Here is a 20,527-nt window from a genome sequence, read left to right as displayed (position 1 = left end):
TTTTACCAACTTGTTGTGTAAACTGCTTATATCAATGCTTTCTTCATTGAATCCTGCAAAATCAAGCTCTGTTTTGTTTTTCCTCTTGCCGGCGGCCATCTTAAATGTTCTTCTCTGCACTTTTAACACTAGGGCAACTTTTTCTCACCTGATTTTTCACTGCCCTTGGCACATTCCTGTTATCTCACCTATTTTTCAAAAGTACTATACCTTTATGTTCCCTGGGATACCACTCACTATCATCAACCTGTACTACAATACTTAGGATTGTTGAAATATGCTGGAGCTCCTCTGATGCAAGTGTTGACCCTAGGGGTGTCACCTAGGTAATTTGTGAGGGTTTTGTGATGTTATCTAATTCTCTAGTGTGAACAATGATGTAAAAGTATTCAGTGTGTTGCTGCCCTTTTTTTCGTCAATTATAACTTGCTTGATCTTGTCTTTTAAGAGTCCTACAGTCTTTTGTTTTGATTTTACTTCTTACATAGGCATAAAAAGACTGGATTTTTCATTATATTTTGAGCAAGTTTTCTTTTATAGTTTCTTTTGGTGTATCTGAGCACCTTGGTGGCAAAATTTTTGGCCCTTCTGTATAGCATTAACCAGAGCAAGCAAGGTACTGTGCTTGCTCTGATACTTTTCCTTATTCTCATATCAGGTATTGACAAGGATACAAACTATATAGTACTGTATCATCCTTTGCAGACGACACTCAAAGTTTCATGAGCGTAGAGAACATACAGGATACAGCAAACCTCCAATCTGATGTTAATCAAATCTTTCACTAGGCCACAGAAAATAACATCATGATGTTTAATGAGGATAAGTTCCAATTAAATGTGCTTTGGAAAAAGTGAGCATATCAAAGCAGAACTTACATATAAAACAGTCAAACCACACTATTGAAAGAAAAAGTGATGTAAAAGATTTAAGAGTAATCATGTCGAAAGATCTTGCTTTTAAAAAATACAACAAGGTTGCTGTCACAGCTGCAAGAAAAATGGCAGGTTGGATAACTAAGAACCTTCTAAACAAGACATGCCATGCCAACGATGATACATTTTAAGACATTAGTGCTCTCTTAAGAGTGTAATATTGCACACTACCATCCCCATTCAAAGGTGGAGAAATTGCTGATTGGAGAGCGTGCAAAAATCCTTTTCTGCTAGAATCCATTCAATAAAACATCTAAATGATTTGGACCACCTAAAAAATTGAAATCTGTATTCCCTATCTACACTTGAAAAATATTAGAAGGACTGGTTCCAAATCTGCTTACTGACTTAAGACCTCTTTAGATCTGAAGGCATGGCAGGGTGTACACAATAACCCTACTGAAGAGCAGAGGTTCAATAGGTTTGCCAAGAGAGAACTCGATCAACATCAAAGGCCCAAGACTTGTTGTCACACTTCCCACCACATATATGTGTTATAACTGGCTGATCTCTCCCAGTATTCAAAAGAGAACTTGACAAGCACCTTCGAAGGATACCTGATCAACCAGACTGTGAACATTTGCATCAAACAGCCTGGTAGATCAGACCAGCAAACAGGAGGCCTGATCAGAGACTGGGACTAGGGGACATTAACCTTTGTTAATATTCAACAAGTAGTCAACAGATAGCTCATAATGTATGTTATACTTTGAGGATTGATACGTGCTCCAGAGGCTGCTCTTATTTATTAGCTCTTTTTACTCGTGTATCATCATCTAGTTGTTTGTTTTCTTTCTTTTTCTTAGTTCGAAGTTTTCCCATGATTCTTCCATGCCTTGATCTATTAACACTTTGGCGTACCCCGCGCACCACCCCTCAACTGTGCAATTTGGGTCTCAGGGTTTCACGGGAGCGTGCGTAAATTCTGAAAAGTGTATACTCTCTTCAACTTTGTCACCTTAATTCTCATCCTACAAGATTAAATTTGGTATCATTGTGTTCACAATAGAATTTTCTACAGCACTAAATGCATATAAACTCCAAAAGCCCGGCTAATTACCCGCAGCAAACAGAGAAAGTGCGAACGAGTTACCCAGGAGCGCGCAAACGCGATAAAATGTTTTCACTATTTTAACTCTGGTCACCTCAATTTTCGTCCTAGGTCTTTCATTTTGGTCTCAATGGGTTTGCAATAGAATTCTCTAGAGGAACATTAGCATATAAAATAAAACCTACTTAAAATTTTCTTAGATTAAGGACCTGCCCGAAGTGCTGCGCGTGCTAGTGGCTTTACAAAACTGTAATTACCATATTATGTATCCTCACATTCCCAATGTACCTTCTTGTATATGCATAAATAAATAAATAAATAAATGCTGCGTCATGCCCGTCATTACCGACAGTAAACGGATGACGCAATGCTGCGTCATGCCCGGGCGAAAGTGTTAAGTCCCTCCAGGAGGTATTTTGCAATTCCTCCCTCTTTCCTTGATCCATTTTTATATGTTGTGATCACACAAAGGGACGAGCTTTACCTCCACCTATATTTGATTGATCATGGCATCGTCTGATGTTCGCACAAGATCTAGAATGCTATTACCTTGTAATTACCTAAGTGTAATTACCTAAGTGTAGTTACAGGATGAGAGCTACGCTCGTGGTGTCCCATCTTCCCAGCACTCTTTGTCATATAACGCTTTGAAACTACTGACGGTCTTGGCCTCCACCACCTTCTCCCCTAACTTTTTCCAACCGTCTACCACTCTGTGTGGGCTCTGTCATGTGCTTTATGAGAAAGGAGTCATGTGTGGGCTCTGTCATGTGCTTTATGAGAAAGGAGTCATGTACCAGGTCGAGAAATTGTTCTCCTGCTGCTTGTTTGATAGATGATTCACCCAGTCTATTGTTTCATGATTAAAAGCCCCCCCATTATAAGGGCTTTGGTTTTTGTTAGTGCATTGATCACCTTGCTCAGATCATTTACTTCTACTGTTGTTGCTGTGTCTTTTCTGTAGCATAATTCCAGCGTTTGCTACCATTTTGAGCCAGTATGTTGCATCATATAGATTATGAGGATCCCCTGGTGTTTAATTCCTCATTGCTAGATGCATTCAATTACTCTTTTTACATAAAGCATTACATCACCTACTCTTGTTATTCTGTCCTCTCTGACAGGTGGATGGTGTCCCGGAAGATGGAATTCCCCCATGAAATGTAATACACACACATTGATTGTAATGTCCTGCCAATTTAAAAATATGATACCAGCCCCACATGGTTACTAGTGTATTTGAAGTGTTAACATACCTATTGGCTTGACATCCCAGTTTTAGAGTACCATCCATACTATAAGCAAGAAAGTTAAGGATAGGTTTTGTGAGTTTGTACTCTAGGGTATGGCTTACAAGCTCTTGCCCTTACATTGTCTTCTCGCTCCCATGTTTCACTAATGCCAATGATATCAGGGTTCACAGCCTCAAGTGGCACTCAATGCATCAAATTTATTCAGTAAGCTTCAGGCATTTGTGTAGGAGCAATTAAACTCTTGACATTGTTCCTAGGAGGCTGGGAGATTTTCCCAGCATTTTGCACACTATTATTTCCTACATAGTTACTTTGGGTTTTGTTTGTTTGTCTTCAAAGAAGTATAGGGTTAGTTCTGCCTGACTGGGTGAAGGACTACACCGTCTTTCATCCACTGTCATGATCACCTGCCCTCTCCTTATCCTTAGCTTTCAATCTCAGTATTAGTCCATGCTTCTTAACTCTTAGTTTGTTTCTTAGTATTTTGTCGCTTTTTTGCTCTTCTACTGTTAGCCCTGAGGGATGTAAACTTGGTTGTACCTTCCTTTTAGTTTATATGCACTTCCGAGTATCTTCCACAAGTGTTCGACATTTGCAATGGTTATGCATACTGTACCATTTGCCTCAGGCCTACATTCCCAACCTTCGAAATGTTAAGATCCTCCTCCTTGCCAGTCAGTTTTTCATTTATTGCCTCAATGATTTGCTGATCATTTTTAACCCTCTTCATTTGCAAGGTTTCTTAAAATGAATTTTTTTTGTTTAATTCTCTCTGAAACTTCTGATACTCTTGCTAGGAGTACTAAATTCATATCCTCAACTCTGCTCACATTCAAAGTGTCTCACCCTCTGGGTTCTTTTGGTTGACAACGGAAATCCCACCTAGACGATTGCTATTAATCAATTGCTGCAGATCTATCAACTGCCTCATCAATAGCTTCCTGATCCCTCCTGTAGTCCCTTTATTACCTTTTGATCCACCTGCTGTTCTTTTATTATGTACTCAGTATTTTTTCCTTTATTCTCCTCATTTCTCTCATCCTTATTCAGTGTTGAGTTAATTTATTTGGACCTCATCATGGTTGATGACATTTAAGCAGTGGAAATGGAAAATGCTTTTGCCTTTGGCTTGCTGTATGGTTTGATCAGTTTATCTGTGGTTGTTGAATTTATTACCAAACAAAACAAAGATGGTTTTATCAATCTTAACAGCAGCAAACACACTTAATGCATATTTTATGTGAGTGTTCACACTAGAAAGGATAGATGACATTCCATCACCCACACAAATGTTTTAAGATGAAGAGAATGGATTAAAGGACATACCCATACCATGTGACATAATCTACTAGAGTATTGACAAACTAAAAGACTCGAAAACCCCAGGTTTGGACAGAACCTCATCCAAAGTCATAAAGGAACTGGCAGAAGAACTATGCCTACTGCTGAAACTACTTTTCATAAAATCTCTGGACCAAGGGAGAGTCTCCTTGATTGGAGTCCCCTTGACATTTAAATGTCACCTATTTTTTAAAAAAATGTAGAAAGAGCTCAGCAGAAAACTACTGTCCAATCAGCTTGACATTACACATCTAAATTTACCTGAATTTACCCGAGGGCCACCAACACTTTGACCTCGATGAGGACAGGAAGCCAGTGACTCGTCAAAGGTCCCTCCATGTGCCCTGATGATCATTTCCACCTGTATTTTAAAACCCAGTAGAGTTTTGGCATTTACGGCTTTGGTGGGTAGGCAGTTCCATGAGTTTACAACCTTATGGGTAAAAAAAATCTCCTGTTTTCTGTCCTACATTGGGATTTGTTGAGCTTGATACCGTTGCTCCTCATTCGTGTCGACATCCTCCAAATTGTTCTGTATTTTAAAGGTTTTGATGAGATCTGCCCTGTCATGCCTGGTTTGCAGTGTTAGTCCAGTGGCCCTCAACCATTCTTGATATATATGTAAGATGACTAAGCTCATGTAATTTTTGTTGCCCGGTGTTGCACCTTCTCCAGAGCTGCTAAGTCTTTCTGAAGATGAGGTCTCCATGCATGAATGCAATAATCCATGTAGGGGATGCACCAGGGGCTAGATTCACGAAGCAGTTATGCAAGTACTGTACTTAAGAATGTTTTTGTTCTTACCATCTTGTGGGGGCTCTGTTGGTGTTCAGGAAGGCCTTTAAGAATGAAAATCTTCCTAAGTACACAGCGTCTCACTACGACAGGTCCAGACCAATCGTAGCATTACGTAAAATGTATAATTAAATTTTTCTCTACTACACAAACCAGAAGATTGATTTTAATATAAACAAATATTTTTTACTGGCGAGTCTCATCAAGGAGGAGACCTTCATGTTAGCTATACCTGTATATGCATTCTCTATGTGAAACTGGAGATAAATGTCTTTATATTACTGTGTACTTATATTAATAATAGCAAGATATTATTTCAGTAGTTATTAAGTAAATAAACACTGGTGAACTTTAAATATGAGAGTAAGAATGAAGGAAGGTAACTGCATAAGGTCTATTGGCCCATATGAGGCAAATGTAGGTGATGATCCTGGGTGGGACAGGAATGCTTGGAAGCATTTACTATCACCTAATGCTTCTGTTGACCGAGCAGTAAGCATAGCTACTCAGGAATTAGCTTGTTGTTAGGCGCATCCTGTGGGCGTAGGGAGGGGACCTTGATACAGACTTAACATGTATATAAATAATAATAATAATTCACTCTGTTGGGGACAGGCAGCCAGAGTGTATATATACATGTTAGGCTTATATCGAGGTCCTCCCTTCCTAAAGGTCAAATTACTGACCCTTCCAAGGATGGAGCTCCACAAGAAGCTGACTAACCCTTGGGTACTCAACTCCACCATCATGTCTCCTCACCATACATCCTGTTTTCTCATCATCCAGCCAGTCCCCCACCATCCATCCTGTTATTCTTTCAAATACACTGTACAATATTAAAGTGCGATCGTCACTAGGTGGGAGACACCGGTAAACTGAAGCTCACCTCGCCCTTGCCCACCAGGAACCACATGCTCAGTCGACTCGTACATGTATCAACAAACTCACAAAGCGAGGCAAAGCTCATAAACCGAGTTGAATTTTTCCAAGAAATTGAGCTTGTAAACCGAAAGATTCGTAAAGTGGGTAATTTGTAAACCGAGGTTCCACTGAATGTGTACTTAAGACAGCTCTTCACCAGTGTAATCACTTCTTGTCAATTTATATTGTAGTAAAAATGTTAATATACATTTTACTAAAATGTATCAGTTACAAACATAATGTTTGATTTATAGATAAAGCTAGTACATACAATACCTAAAGCCACTAATACACACAGCATTTCGAGCAAGGTGTGGGGGAAAAAAACTTAGACTAAAACTTGATAGTAATTGAGATTGAAGTATAAATTGCGTTGAAAAAGGAATAAAAAAAAGGGGGGAGGGAACATGGCAGAAACAGCAATTATACAAGTTGTCAACAAACAGTATTGTTTAAAATAGCAGAACATCGGTTGACATTTAGGGGGTAAGGTAGGTAACATGGAGTTTATTAGGTTGTACTTAGTTTTTATCTTAAACTTGTTGTGAGAGGTACAGCCTTTAACATGATTGTGAAGGTCATTCCACATTTTGGGTCCCTTGATCTGTAGAGCATTTCTGGTTTTGTTAAGTCGCACTCCTGGAATATCAAATAGGTATTTGTATCTGGTGTGGTGTGCATGGGTTACAACCTTCTAGGAAGTGTTGAAGGTCAGGATTGGCTTTATAGTTCAGAGTTTTAAATATAAAGAGTACACTTGAGAGGATGTGCAGTGGCTTAGTATCTAACATATTCAAAGATTTAAGTAAAGGTACTGAGTGCTGTCTGGGGCCAGAGTTTGATATTGTTTTAATAGTTGCTTTGAGTTTATTTATTTATTTATTTATGTATTTATTTATGCATATACAAGAAGGTACATTGGGAATGTGAGGATACATAATATGGTAATTACAGTCTTGTAAAGCCACTAGTACGCGCAGCGTTTCGGGCAGGTCCTTAATCTAAGAAGGAAGTTGAGTAATTAGAGGACGTAGATGATTTTGGGTAGTAGAACTCCAAGCACAAATACCATAATTGAGATAAGGTTAGATGAGAGTGTAATAAAGCGTCACCAGGGCAGGGCAAGGTACATAATCTGATCTTAAAAAGAATGCCAACAGTTTTAGAAACTCTTTTGCTATATTTAAAATGTGTCCCCTGGAAATTTAGCTTATTATTGATGAAGACACCAAGGAATTTATCATCTACTTTTTTACTTATTTGGATATTGTTTATTCTTAGATTAACTTGATCTGATGATTTATTACCAAACAAAATATGGAAGGTCAGTTTATATATTTATCAATGTTTAGGGTGAGTTTGTTAGCAGTTAGCCAAAGATGGACTTTATTTAGTTTACTATTCACTGTCCTATTTAGTAGGTTTAAGATTTATTATATGATTTTAGATATGTGATAAACATTTTCAGTTAAGTTAATACTGAGTCAGTGAGGAAGGATAGAATACTCATCTCTAAGAGTTCAGGAACACTATTTCTATCTCACGTTATTGGCACAATATTTTCTTATTGATACATCACATTATTGTGATTTTATTTTTGAAGCGTTCACTGTTCAAGCTTATAAATTATTCATGTCTGATAAACTTATAATTGACAGGTAATGGGTGTCATAGTTGGTGTAATCAACGAAGTAAATAGCTGCAAGACTGCTCAGAACTGGATGTCAAGAATCATTTGCTCAAGTTTCAACTTGTGTTAACGTGCCATCCTTTAATCAACCATGGCATCGTAAGTATATTCATTTTTTCTTATTTTCTTTCTATTTTGTTCCAAAAATAGTCTTCAAGTATATATGAAAAGTGCCTTTCTGAATGTATTGATCACTGCTGTTTCACAAGGTAAGCTTCCACTGCCTCAGTTGGAGGTGTATTATGGAGTCAGGCAGGGGGACATTTCACAATGTAAGCTTCCATTATCTCAGTTGGAGGTGTAATATGGAGTCAGACCGGGAGATATTCTGATGCCACAGTGAACTTTTGTAGTGAGCTTGACTTGGTCATAACAGTACAAGAAAGAACTAAAATATTATCCAGCTCTAGAGTCCACAGAAAGCATTAAACTTCAACCCCATTCCTTGGCATCACAAAGACTTACAAGGAGCACTACCTAACAAAATGTTAGCCTCCCTAGCTTGCTACTCTGGTACCAAAAGACAAAAATACATAAAGTATATTTAGTTAACCATTTGAAGCACAGGTCGGTATTGATAACAGACGGCAAAATGCAGGTATCCCAGCCAAAATATAAAACAAGAGCAACAAGGTTTATATTTGCCTGAACTTATCTGAGGGCCACTAACACTAGTAGCCTCGATAAGGACAGGAAGCCAGCGGCTTATCGAAGTCCCCCCATTTGTCCTGATGATTTTCTCAAGCTGGATTTTAAAGTTCAGCAGATTTTGGGTATTTATGGCTTTGGGGGTAGGCAGTTTCATTGGTTTATAAACCTGTGGGTGAAAAAGCATCTGTTTACAGTCCTACATTGTGGCTTACTATATACTATACTATGCCTAAAGCCACTAATATGTACAGGGTTTCGGGCAAGATGTGAGAAAAAGATTGAAAACTACTTTAAGTTAATTGAGATCAAAAGTATGAAATTGACCTGAAGTAGAAAAAAAGAATTACATTAATTACATGTTCCTTTTGAAATTGAACTGAAGTAGAAAAAAAGAATGACAATACAGTAATTACATGTTGAATGGAACAGCAGAAATTGCAATAGCTTCAAGCTTGTTGAGCTTGAAGGATGTTGGTAGGGCTGGCCACTATGCTCTTTGGGCACTATACCGGCTTAGTTGAACAGTTATGGTGAACAAAACATGTAAATACTTACATATATATTGTGTGTATATGCACACATATCTACTTTGGGTAATAACACCACAAACAGTATTTTGGGGGGAGAAATTTTAGTGCGTCTGACCTTGAATGTGTGAGGGAGGCAGCCGCCAGCTGACTTGTGTGTAGCGACGTCTCTTATTGCCTGAACTAACTATATCAACTTAGTTGTACAGTTGTGGTGAACAAAACATGTAGATACTTATATATAACATCTGTATATAGTGTAATAACACCACAAACAGTATTGTTGGTGGAGAAATTTTAGTGCGTCTGACCTTGAATGTGTGAGGGAGGCAGCCGCCAGCTGAATGTGTGTAGCGACGTCTCTTAGTGCCTGAACTAACTATATCAACTTAGTTGTACAGTTGTGGTGAACAAAACATGTAGATACTTATATATAACATCTGTATATAGTGTAATAACACCACAAACAGTATTGTTGGTGGAGAAATTTTAGTGCGTCTGACCTTGAATGTGTGAGGGAGGCAGCTGCCAGCTGAATGTGTGTAGCGACGTCTCTTAGTGCTTGAACTAACTATATCAGCTTAGTTGTACAGTTGTGGTGAACAAAACATGTAGATACTTACATATAACGTCTGTATATAGTGAATAAAAGCAAAAACAGTATGGTGGGAGGAGAATGTGGGCGAGTGAGGTGTTGAGGGAGTGAGTGGCTGGCTGGTGTGTGGCGGTCACTCGTTGCTTTTTGACTCATAATACCAACTTAGTGGTTCGTTATGGTGAACAAAACATGTAGATACTTATATATAACCTGTGTATATAGTGTAATAACCGACAAAGTATTTGTTCACTGTTTGACGAACATAATAATTAAATCAACAACATGCACACCATAATTTTGAGTACAGCGATGATTCACACATTTTTTTAGAACATAAGAACAAAGTTAACTGCAGAAGGCCTATTGGCCCATACGAGGCAGCTCCTATCTATAACCACCCAATTCCACTCATATACATGTCCAACCCACAACCCAGGTGTGGCTATTTATTATATAAATATATCACACTACACACTATTGAATAATATCACAGGAAAAAATGAAGAAAAATCAATCAGAGACATTGAAATAATTACTTAATTATCTTTTTGTGGCCACTCCCCCCTGACAGCTGGGGCGGAGCAGACCACCTGGGACGCATGATGAGTCAGGCCTGTTTTTTGCCGGACTTCCCCACCCTATAGCGGGCAAAATATGCCACTTACGTTCTTTTATTATTTTTCCCATGATCAGAGAACACAAATTAACAGGTTTAGAAGAAAAAATATATATATTTTTTTGTTATGCCCCTGTGGGTGGCAATGGCCAAATAGCCCTGAGCAACACAAGGGTTAATATTTATTTATTTTATTCATTTATTTATATATACAAGAGTTCATACATTCTTGTACAGCCACTAGCACTCATTGCGTTTTGGTCAATATTTTTAATGACTTTGTTATGATTTTCTATGAGGGAGCCTCTTCGGCTCCCATGAGCTATCGGGCTAATACACAATTCATTTGACCAGGGTATTAGTCATAGGAGTTCAGCCTACCAGGGACCATGAGCCAGAACCTGTTCCTCCCTCAGAGAGGCACAGGGAGCAATGGCCCTGGAAAAACCCTCTTGTGTTGGGGGTTTTCCTTACCTGCCATTGACCAGGGTTAAGCACCCAGAAAGGTAGGCATCACAAAACTGACCCCATATAGTAAGAAAATTGCAACTGAAAACCAAACAAGAGAGGCAGAGCTCCCTCCAAGCTCAAAAAGACACACAAACATCATACTCAACCTCCACATCGTTCGTCCATGCAGTGACCCCCCATCCCCCCGGAGGGGAGCCCCGAACCCCACCCCCAGGCAGCCTAGCCATTCCAGTTTGTCAGCTAATGTAATCAAGTGTGGTCATCATCTCTGGCCTCGATTTCCTACACAGTGTTTTCCCTTGGTAGTGTCCTCTGCTGTTCATGGTGTGGTGGCCAGTTGTACCTAAAGTGTTACGGGGGCTGCATGCTTTTAGGGCAGCCTTCACTTAGTGCCCTGTGGGTATACCCTTGTGTCGGGCTTCTTTTTCCTGGTGCATTCGGGACACCATTTCCTTAGGGGTTCTTGCTACTTGGCATCTACCCCACCCTAGGGGCCAGCTGGGGTTTCATGGCCATTGTTTGGTCTTGGGTAGGGAGTGGTATTGTTGGTGGTTGGGGCGTCAAGGTGTTGCGCAGCCAGCTACCTATGTAGCAGTCAGTTCCTGTTTCCTCTGGGGACGTTGTACATTTGCGGGTTTTTATTTTCTTTTTGTTTGCTTTGCCTGGTGGGGGATCTGCCTGGTGTGGCTATTGGACCAATTATAATAATTTGGTGGCCTTCTGCTGTACCTCTTGTGATTGTACACGTCGCAGGGGTTTAAGCGTTGTGATCTTCTCCCTTGTTAGCTTTGGGTTTAACCAGTTAGCAATACCTTACCCGGGCTTCCTGTAGCAGTCAGCCTATGGGCCCTGGTAAACCCAGTCGAGGCTTGGTGGACCTATGGAAGCATCTTCAGAATTCCAAGTTACCTTGTGCGAGTTTGAAGATTGCTGTTTGTCCTTGTCTCAGGGTGACAGTTGCTGCTTTTGCCTCCGTCATGCTGTCTGTTGAGTCACTGACACCTTTGACCCAGAGTCTTGAGAGTCGTATTCTCTGCATGTTCTCCAATTGCCCATTCTGTTGACACTGATCTTTGGTTACAGGAAGCATCCATGTTGTGTTCTAGGTTTAGGTTGCTGCAATGCCCCTGGTTGGTTGCCCACTCTGATGCCCTGAGGCTGCCCCATTTTGGTTAGGCATTGTTCACCCTTCTGCCCCCCCCCTCCCTCTCCCTCCCTGTTCCCAACCTCGAATCGTCTGAGGATGTCGGGGTTGGGGTGGGGTTTAGTTGGTGATAAGACTTGGGTGGCTTCGGGGGCTGGCCCATTCGGGTTGGGGATGGAAGCATTCGAGGCTGCTCCTCCTGCCGAGACTTTTGGGTCCTAACAGCAGTCCCCTTCTTTGCTGCCTTTTCTCTGGACTCTGCCTTTTTTTTCAGGGGTGGAGGGCGGCACTGCCCCAAGGCCTTTGTTGTTGGTTCCCGGGGCTGTGGGGGAGCCTGCTAGCAGTTCTGGGGCTGTTTGCCCCTGCTTGGGCTTTGTGTCTTCTGGGGCATTTTTTTCGGCCCTCCTCTCATCTGCTTTATTTTCCTACATTTGCTGGTGTGATTTCGGCTCTCTTGCGTCAGCCGTGTCTCCTTTTTTTGGGTGGCTGTTTTCTTTTCTGCGGGTCACTTCCTTAACTGGCCGACAGGACAGCTGTTACGCCCACTATGGGTCGCAACCGGGTTCTTTGATGGTAGAACCAAAATGATAGTATCCGACCTCAAGTCGGTAGTATGCTTTCAAGAAAGTGGCTATGTAGTGCACAAAAAAAGGAGGGGATGAATAAAACACTGTTCCTTTCGTCAATGTATTAAATATATTTCCACCACCGTTAAGTATATATATGTACACCGTCACTATAAATAATATATAAAGAACAGATAGGCTATTTCTACACCTATGTACAATCCTTTTGCTCAGGATATCAAAAGTGCTCACGTGCAGAGTTCACCAATCCCCAGTATTTCTTCACTGTCCAGTAGCGTATCCAACCTTACTGGGAAGAACACCGGCGAGTTCACCTGGGCCAGCCCACTGACAGTGTCATGAGGTGCTTGTACCCCAACGACTGCTCTCCAGCTCCTCGCTGGCAGAGTACCGCAGCCACACGCTGAGCGGGGTCACAATACAGGGGTCACGATCCCCTGGCAGCAGTCTCTAGTGACCAGCTAGCAGCAGTCTCTAGTGACCAGCTAGCAGCACTACTCAACAGGCACCTCCCTGTCGTCAGTCTCTCCCCTAAGTCAGTCCCAAAGGTACGCCGATCTTTTCAACACTAAAGCACTAGCAGCTACCACACTGCTTCATCGGCGGCGGCTTACTTGGTCATTTCCAGGACCATGCAGGGATACTCTGGACTGCCCAAGATGAACTGCCCTCTCCAGTACCGCTGCCCCCAGACGTCACCTCTGTGGATACAAGAACGTCATCAATGACCTTGCCGATACTGGAGAGTTAGGAAATACTACTAACCCACTGGGGAGTTGACATTGTGCTCTGTAGCACACACACTAGATGGCGCTGGTCTTGATGCGTCACCTCACCAGAGGTCACTCACAACAATCATTATGGCTGACCAAGGCAAGAATCTTGATCCATTTACAGGTTTTAGATAGCCACCACCAGATGGCATTGTCCATATTACGTACGATTCCCGGGCAGTTCGGGTGCAGACTCTTAGATGCCGCTGGAACTGCCACTCTACCCCCTGCCAAGGGTAACGAGTTCGTAACAACAGCGCTGCAGTTTGTTTGTTTACATGTGCCCGAAACGCTGCGCGTGCTAGTGGCTTTACAAGACTGTAATTACCATATTTGTATCCTCACATTCCTTATGTACATTCTTGTATATGCATAAATAAATAAATAAATAAATAAATGTGTCTGCAAGTGTGCACTCGCAGACACTCGCATTTTGGGGCGTTTTTTTGCCTCCGTCAAACGTTTTATCCTCATGTTGCCGTTTCTCTGTTTTGTTCTTTCTTCTAGGGTGTTCTGCCCTTCTTTTGTTCATCTGGGAACGCTTGGGGTGTTGTTTTTTTCATCCAGTTTTGTGTTTTCTGTCTGTTTGGGTCTGGACCCTGGATTTTTGGGCCCAGTGTCCTGGGCCGTTTGCTTTGCTAGCTCCCACACCTTCTGTCCCTCAGTTTTCAGTCTATTTCTGGCTGTTTAACCGAGGGGTTCAGTCTCAGTATTGTGTTTTGCCCTTCCTTTCTGTGGTGTGTTTTTCACTGGCAAATGTGGTGGTTTGTGCTTCCCCCAGGTTCGATTCCTGAATCCTTTGGACTCTGGTAACGTTCCAGAGGTTTTCTTCCTCTTGGGTCCCCTATGGGGAGTTCAGGAGGCTTGGTTACCACCTGTGTGCCCGGTCTTTCCTCTTCTGGAGTTCTGGGGTATTCCTGGCATGCAGACTGCAGACTTGGGTCTTGGCACATGTTTTGTGGTCGTGTCTGGGTTTCGGCATCTGTTTGTTGATGTGGGCCTTTTGTGCAGCTTTTGTGCTGGTGCCTCCTCCAGTGCCTTCTTTGTCTGGCCGGCGCGGTGCTCGCTCTGCTTGCTAGTCGGATTCTTGCTTTTTTTTCTTTTCTTTTTGTTATTTTATTTAAAAAAATTTGGAGGAGGCGCAGGTCATTTTGCAGGTTGCCCTGTTGACGGGGCGATAGGGTGGGAGGTTCATTCTGTTTGCACGCACATGGTCTCATGATTCGTGGGCATTCAGATCATGTTCTCCGGCCTGTGGTGATGTTGGGTGGCTCCTCCTCTGGAGGGTTTTATTTTTGCAGCATTATATACAGTGTCTAAGCGTATTTTACCAAAAAATTTTTCACTGTGTTGCATATAATGTTACTTGATGTTGAATCAAGTAACAAAAAAAATAGTAGTAGTAGTAGAAACAGTTGATTGACAGTTGAGATGCGGGCTGAAAGTGCAGAGCTCAACCCCCCGCAAGCACAACCAGGTGAATACACACCAGTTCTATTTTCAAGCAAGAACCTAGTTAGCAAGGGATTTGTATAATAGTTATTTGTGTATAAAACGTGGCAATTGTTCAGCCAAGGTGCCATCAGTGTCTTTACCACACTACCTGAGAAACCATGTTGGTCGTTACCGGGAATGTCTACATTGCTAGCAGAATACAGAATCATGTGTAACACAAGTCCTGTTTCACAGTCACACAGAACAAAGAGTTTCAATCCAAATCTGTTGAGTTTGGAGGGAATATATACTGCTTGAAGGCAACACATCCTTTGAAAAGCACAAGGAATTCGTCAATCACCAGCTTCTGTGCTGGGACGTAGAAATCTCTGAACTTTCCAATCAGTTCATTCAGAATGGGCCTCACTCTCCAAAGTCTATCATCCTGTGTCTGGTCTTCATTACTTACAAAATGAGGACACCTGAGAATATCTGAAACCTTTTGTGAGACATATATTTCCCGAACAAAAGTGTTGGAACAGTTATCTTTGCTCCAATAATCTGAGATGATGTGTTTGACACAATGTTTCATCAGCATACATAGTGCAAAAAATGCATACATTTCACCAACAGTAGTGCTTTTTCAACGCTGTAATCGGGAAAAATCTGTTTACTTATGTTCAATAAGATGAGCCATGTGAATGTTAGTTTCCAAGAGTGGGTCATCAAAATATGCAGCAAAAAAGTCCATTTCACACATGTCCTCACCAGTATCAGGAAAAAAAATCTGTAATCCCAACATCTTTATTGTCAAAGGCAGGAATTAGTGGAACAAAATCGTCATCATCACTCCACACAAGTACATCTGTTGTCCTGCAAGACGAAACAGCGGCACCACGGCGAGGAATCGTTGCACACCGTGGACCAGGAGCTGAAGCTTTTCTACGTAAAGTACGGGCGCAAACTGAAGATGAGGTAAAATCATGTGAACATGAGGGGCTTTGTTCCTCATTGTCTCCAAGTGGTGCCATGCAGCAGCGCTTGGCTGGGCGAGCCACTGCTACTGACACGACAAAACATCGCTTGATAACACCACTGCCACCAGCGAGAGGCGTGGTAATATTGTGTTCTGATTCAACTTCACTAAAACCAGAAAAAAAGTCACCTTCCTCTGACTCGTCACCCAAAATATCTTCATACTCTGAATAAGTACAAGAACTGTGTAGTCGTGAGCGAATTGGTGTATACACTGGCAACGAGGCACTGGTGAGTGTATAGGCCTTGCCATGGGTGCAGGCTGTCTCAATCTCACTCTCCGTACTATTATCATCGGACTCCTGTGCATAGTCTTTATCAATGTCAGTCATCAATATCACTTTCCTTACCATCAGAAAATAATAATTCAGTATTTATTTGTTCTTCAGTCAATGATTGCATGGTGCGTGGTCAGGAGGCATTTAGCTGTGCGCTCACCATGGTATCAGCTGGGTAACTGAGGCCTTTCACACCGTGGTGGTTTAACTGGATTTTTTTTCAAAATGGCGGCTGTTTACTAATGCCCCTGGGCAGCATATGGGGGCTCCCTCTACCCCACGGGATGTTTAAATCTTGCGCGGTACTCCAAAACGTCATAGGAAGTGGTGCACACTTTTGTGTCAGTTACTCAACACGTCATATGATGTGTTGTGCAGTTTAAGGGTTGGACTTATTCGCATCAGCATAGTCGTGGTGTCTCCCGATATAAATGTGCCACTCTTCTCCGATTGCTGAACCTTCATAGTGGATGCCTTTCAGCAGGACTGGTCAGGGTGGGGTTACCTGTCTAGTCTTGTCCCAGTCCAGCTGTTTCTTTGGGTTCTAGCTCAGTTGGAGTTTTCCCACGGAAGAGTCGTTCTAGTGATGCGGATTTATCACCATTTGTGTTGTGATCTGGTGGCTTTGTTGTAGGTATCCCACCTGCGAGCTTTGTTTCAACGACAGTATGAAGTTTCGTGGCATTCTTTCCGCCATTTCTTCTCTCTTCATAGGTTGTCTTCTGTTTGTGATCGAGTTGTCATGTCCTTTCTTTCTTGAATTTTTCAGGACCGTCATTTTAAGCCTAATGCTGTCGCCTCGTATTGTAACAAACTAGTTTGTTGTAGAGATTATTCATTATAGATCTGGCATGAATATTACAGGGAACCACGTGTTCTTACACTTAGAGTTGGAGTCAGACAGGAGTTTGTACCTGACTAGCTGTGGAAGGTCACTCCCCCGGGGATTAAGAACAGGCATGCAGAAACAGGTTGCCAGCTCTCCTTGGTTTTAAAGTATCACGTTTGGAGTAATTCAGGTATTAAAGTAACTAATTAATAACCTCTTATATCAAACATGTAATTAAGTTAACGTCACATAGGAGTGAAGAATCGAAACCCTTTAGTTCAAGATTAGCTGACTGGGTAGGTGGCAACATTGACCTAGGTCAAGACGACGTCAGTAAGAGGCGCATCTCACCCCCCCCCACCCCCATTCTACTTCTAAGACTCTTATCTCTTGTTAAAATTCAGTAATTTAGAGAAATTCAAGTTTTCATTAATATTGTATTCAATAATATACCTGCTCTAGTATCCAGAGATTTCTCAATTGTTGGAATAATGAGTAAGTCACCTTCAGTGACGTCAAAGGGAGGGGACCAGCCTTGGAAGCGGAAGAATCTTGACCACCATGGGTCCACCAAAACCCTCCATATTAGTAATCATAATGTACAAATATAGGACACTACTCTATACTGTAATTGGTTATAGCATTTTCCAAGATGCCTAATAGAATTACCTTCAGTTTTTATAAGAATTCAACCATCTGGGGTTTGCCAGTAATTAGCATTAGTTTGGTCAAGTTAAATCCTGCTTAGTAAATATATTAAACCTGGCGGAGTAATACTCACTAGCCTAGGTCAGTCCTTGGCGGGAAGACAGGCGAGGAGTGTGGATTCGGGCAGCAACTGGAGAGGTCAACCATTCTCATCTCTCTAGAGATCAGCACTCCATCGGCTGGTTTCATAGTCAAGGTAAAAGTTGCCGAGTTTTGGTATAGGGAAATGATTCATTTGTGCCTCAGTAGGGAATATTAAAAGTTTTAAAAAGTCATGTTGAGGACTGTTAAGTCAGAGAGTGATTTTTAATTAGTTTTTTTTTTTAGATTTGCATAAATAAATGATTAGATTGTTCCTTGGTATTTTATTATTTCCATGAATGATTGCATGTGATGGTCCTTGCCATGTGGTCTCCATGAGCCTGGGTATTTGGGTCGCAAGCCTAGCCCAGTTTAAGAGCTAATATCCCTTGGTTTCTGTAAATTCCTACACTTAACGTAAATTCATCCCCCCTTTTCTAAGTAATTTGGGGACTAAGCCCCAAGGGTTAAATGATTGATTAATTGGTCCAGACCCCGATTAATTGATACCTTTTGGTTTATGGTCTTGAGTTTGCTAGAAAACCTAGTACGACGTCACGTGGCTGTAGAATCTTAACCGATCGAGTGGCTAAGACCACGTGGCGTGGGACCCTGCTGAGAGTTAGCTCTGGGGTTCTTTGGAATTAAGTTTAAGTAAGTTAATTATGGGCGGGTAAAGGACAGAATAGAGCTAATACCCCGTCCCGTGTTACAGTATCATGCGACACTGACGGAGCCGCTTCAGCTTGCATATGGGGTGGATGTCACTTCTGCCCCATTCTGTAAGCTTTCTCGTGTTTTGCTTTCACCTTCAGCCTGCTCATGTACTGCCTGAGCCATCCGGGTCCTTGGACAGGGTTCTCTCCTATGTCTCTTCTTCTCGGTTCGTGATGGCCCCTTCGGTTCACGATTCTTTTTCCAAGGCTCTTTCTGTTGACATTGGCTTCTTGGGTTCTAGTTGGTGAGTTTTATGCTCTCCTCCGGTGCAGGGGTTTCTGCTCTTTCGGTCCTGGTGTTTGGTTGCAGCCTTCTTTTCTGGCGAAGAACACAATGGCTGCTTTCCACAGGGGCCCTTGGGTTGTTGATGCTTAGTTCATCAGGCCGGGGGGGGGTTTATCTTGTGTTGTGTCCGGTTGCGGCTCTTCGCCGTTACCTGTGTGCCTCAGCTCCTGTGGCCAGGGATGCGCTGTGGGTTGATCCAATTTTCCTCATTCCTTGTTCCAGGGCTCGGGTCTCCCAGGTTGTCCCACAGCGTTAAGTCTAGCCAGCCTGAGGCCTATCCTTGTGCCCATGACGTTTGGAAGTTTGCTGCTTTGGCTGCCATCTTCGGCACCATGTCTTGGGCTGATCTTCAGGCGCAGGGATTTTGGAGGTCTGACAGGGTCCTGGCCGCCCATTATTTGGGCAACATTCCTGGTCCTGGGCGTTCGTGTGTGTGGTTTTAGGTCACAGGTTGCAGCCAGTTGTCTCGCCTTCAAGTTGAGGAGCATGTGGTGGCCGCCTCCCGAGTATGTCCTCCTTTTCCTTATCTTTGGTTATATAGCTCCAGGAAGCCGAAGAGGATACCCATAGAAAACCAGTGTTGAATATAATGAAACCCCATTTTCTGGGTGAGCCCCGGGGATTCCCTGGCTTGTTGTTTTGATACTTATCGTCCAAACTGGAAAGGCTAGGTCGCTCAGTCTGGGAGGGGGGGCTGAGCGGACAAGCGACACGGTGGTGGAGTATGATGTTTGCCTGTTTCCTTGGGATTGGAGGGAGTTCTGCCTCTGTTCGGTTTTTGGTTGCAATTTTCTTATCATGTTGTCTGTTTTGTTATGCCTACCTTTCTGTTTTTTTTTTGTTTTTTTTTTAGAAATATACAAGAGTTGTTACATTCTTATACAGCCACTAGTACGCGTAGCGTTTCGGGCAGGTCCCTTGAATATGATCCCCGCCGCGAAGAATCGTTTTTACAACCAAGTACACATTTTACTGTTGCGTTAAACAGAAGCTACAGTTACGGATTTGCGCCCAGTAAATCCTCCCCGGCCAGGATACGAACCTATGACAAAGCACTCGCAGAACGCCAGGCGAGTGTCTTACCACTACACCACGGAGACTGTAACCCTGGTCAGTGGCAGATAAGGAAAACCCCCAACACAAGAGGGTTTTTCCAGGGCCATTGTTCCCTGTGCCTCTGAGGGGGCCAGGTTCTGGCTCATGGTCTCCGGTAGGCTGAACTCCTGTGACTAATGCCTTGGTCTAATGAACTGCATATTAGCCCGATAGCTCCAGCGAGCCTCCAGGGCTCACCCAGAAAATCGCGTTTCATTACATTCAACTGTTTTTTTTTTCAAGTGCAATGATGCATTAGGGTGTCAATAATATTATTTATATCACAGAATGTGTTGAACATAGGTATGCACAGATATATACTTATCACTAATATGCTTGCAATATTATATTCTTTGAACAATTAAACATGTTGTTATAGATTTTATGACACTTAATCTCTCATTATATGTAACTAATTACATTTTTATGCGCTGTTACAAAGTATTAAATATTTCTGGTGGGTGTGATAATATGGTAACAATTGATCCAAGCCCAACATTGCCGCACATGCTCGTCGGTTACCATCTGTGCCTGATGAAGGAAAGTGCCGCCCAATATACTGCACACATCACTAACTAGCCAAAACACTGCTATTATTATAAGAATCCTGGTCAATAAATCCTGAATATGAATTATTTTCATATGTACATTTTCTAAAGGAGTATGAGGTCCTTGTTGCTACAGTTCAGAGTGATTTATAAGCTTATGTATT

At 42.1% G+C, this 20,527-nt stretch overlaps 1 protein-coding gene across 4 annotated transcripts in view; it reads left to right on the top strand.

Moving 5' to 3' along the window:
- The window catches only part of LOC123747179 (uncharacterized), a 105,234-nt gene that overhangs the window by 31,875 nt on the left and 52,832 nt on the right, over positions 1 to 20,527 (top strand). For all 4 annotated transcript variants that reach the window (XR_011224910.1, XM_045729219.2, XM_069313959.1 and 1 more), the window contains one exon: positions 7,955 to 8,085. Coding sequence is in view for 2 of the 4 variants with exons in the window: in XM_045729219.2 (XP_045585175.2) it covers positions 8,078 to 8,085 (8 nt within the window). In the remaining 2 variants the exon portion in view is untranslated. The remainder of the gene's footprint in view (positions 1 to 7,954; positions 8,086 to 20,527) is intronic.

Source organism: Procambarus clarkii, chromosome 77, assembly GCF_040958095.1.
Source record: "Procambarus clarkii isolate CNS0578487 chromosome 77, FALCON_Pclarkii_2.0, whole genome shotgun sequence".
NCBI lineage: Eukaryota > Metazoa > Arthropoda > Malacostraca > Decapoda > Cambaridae > Procambarus > Procambarus clarkii.
The sequence above is the reverse complement of the archived record's forward strand: the minus strand, read 5'-3'. Positions and strand labels throughout refer to the sequence as shown.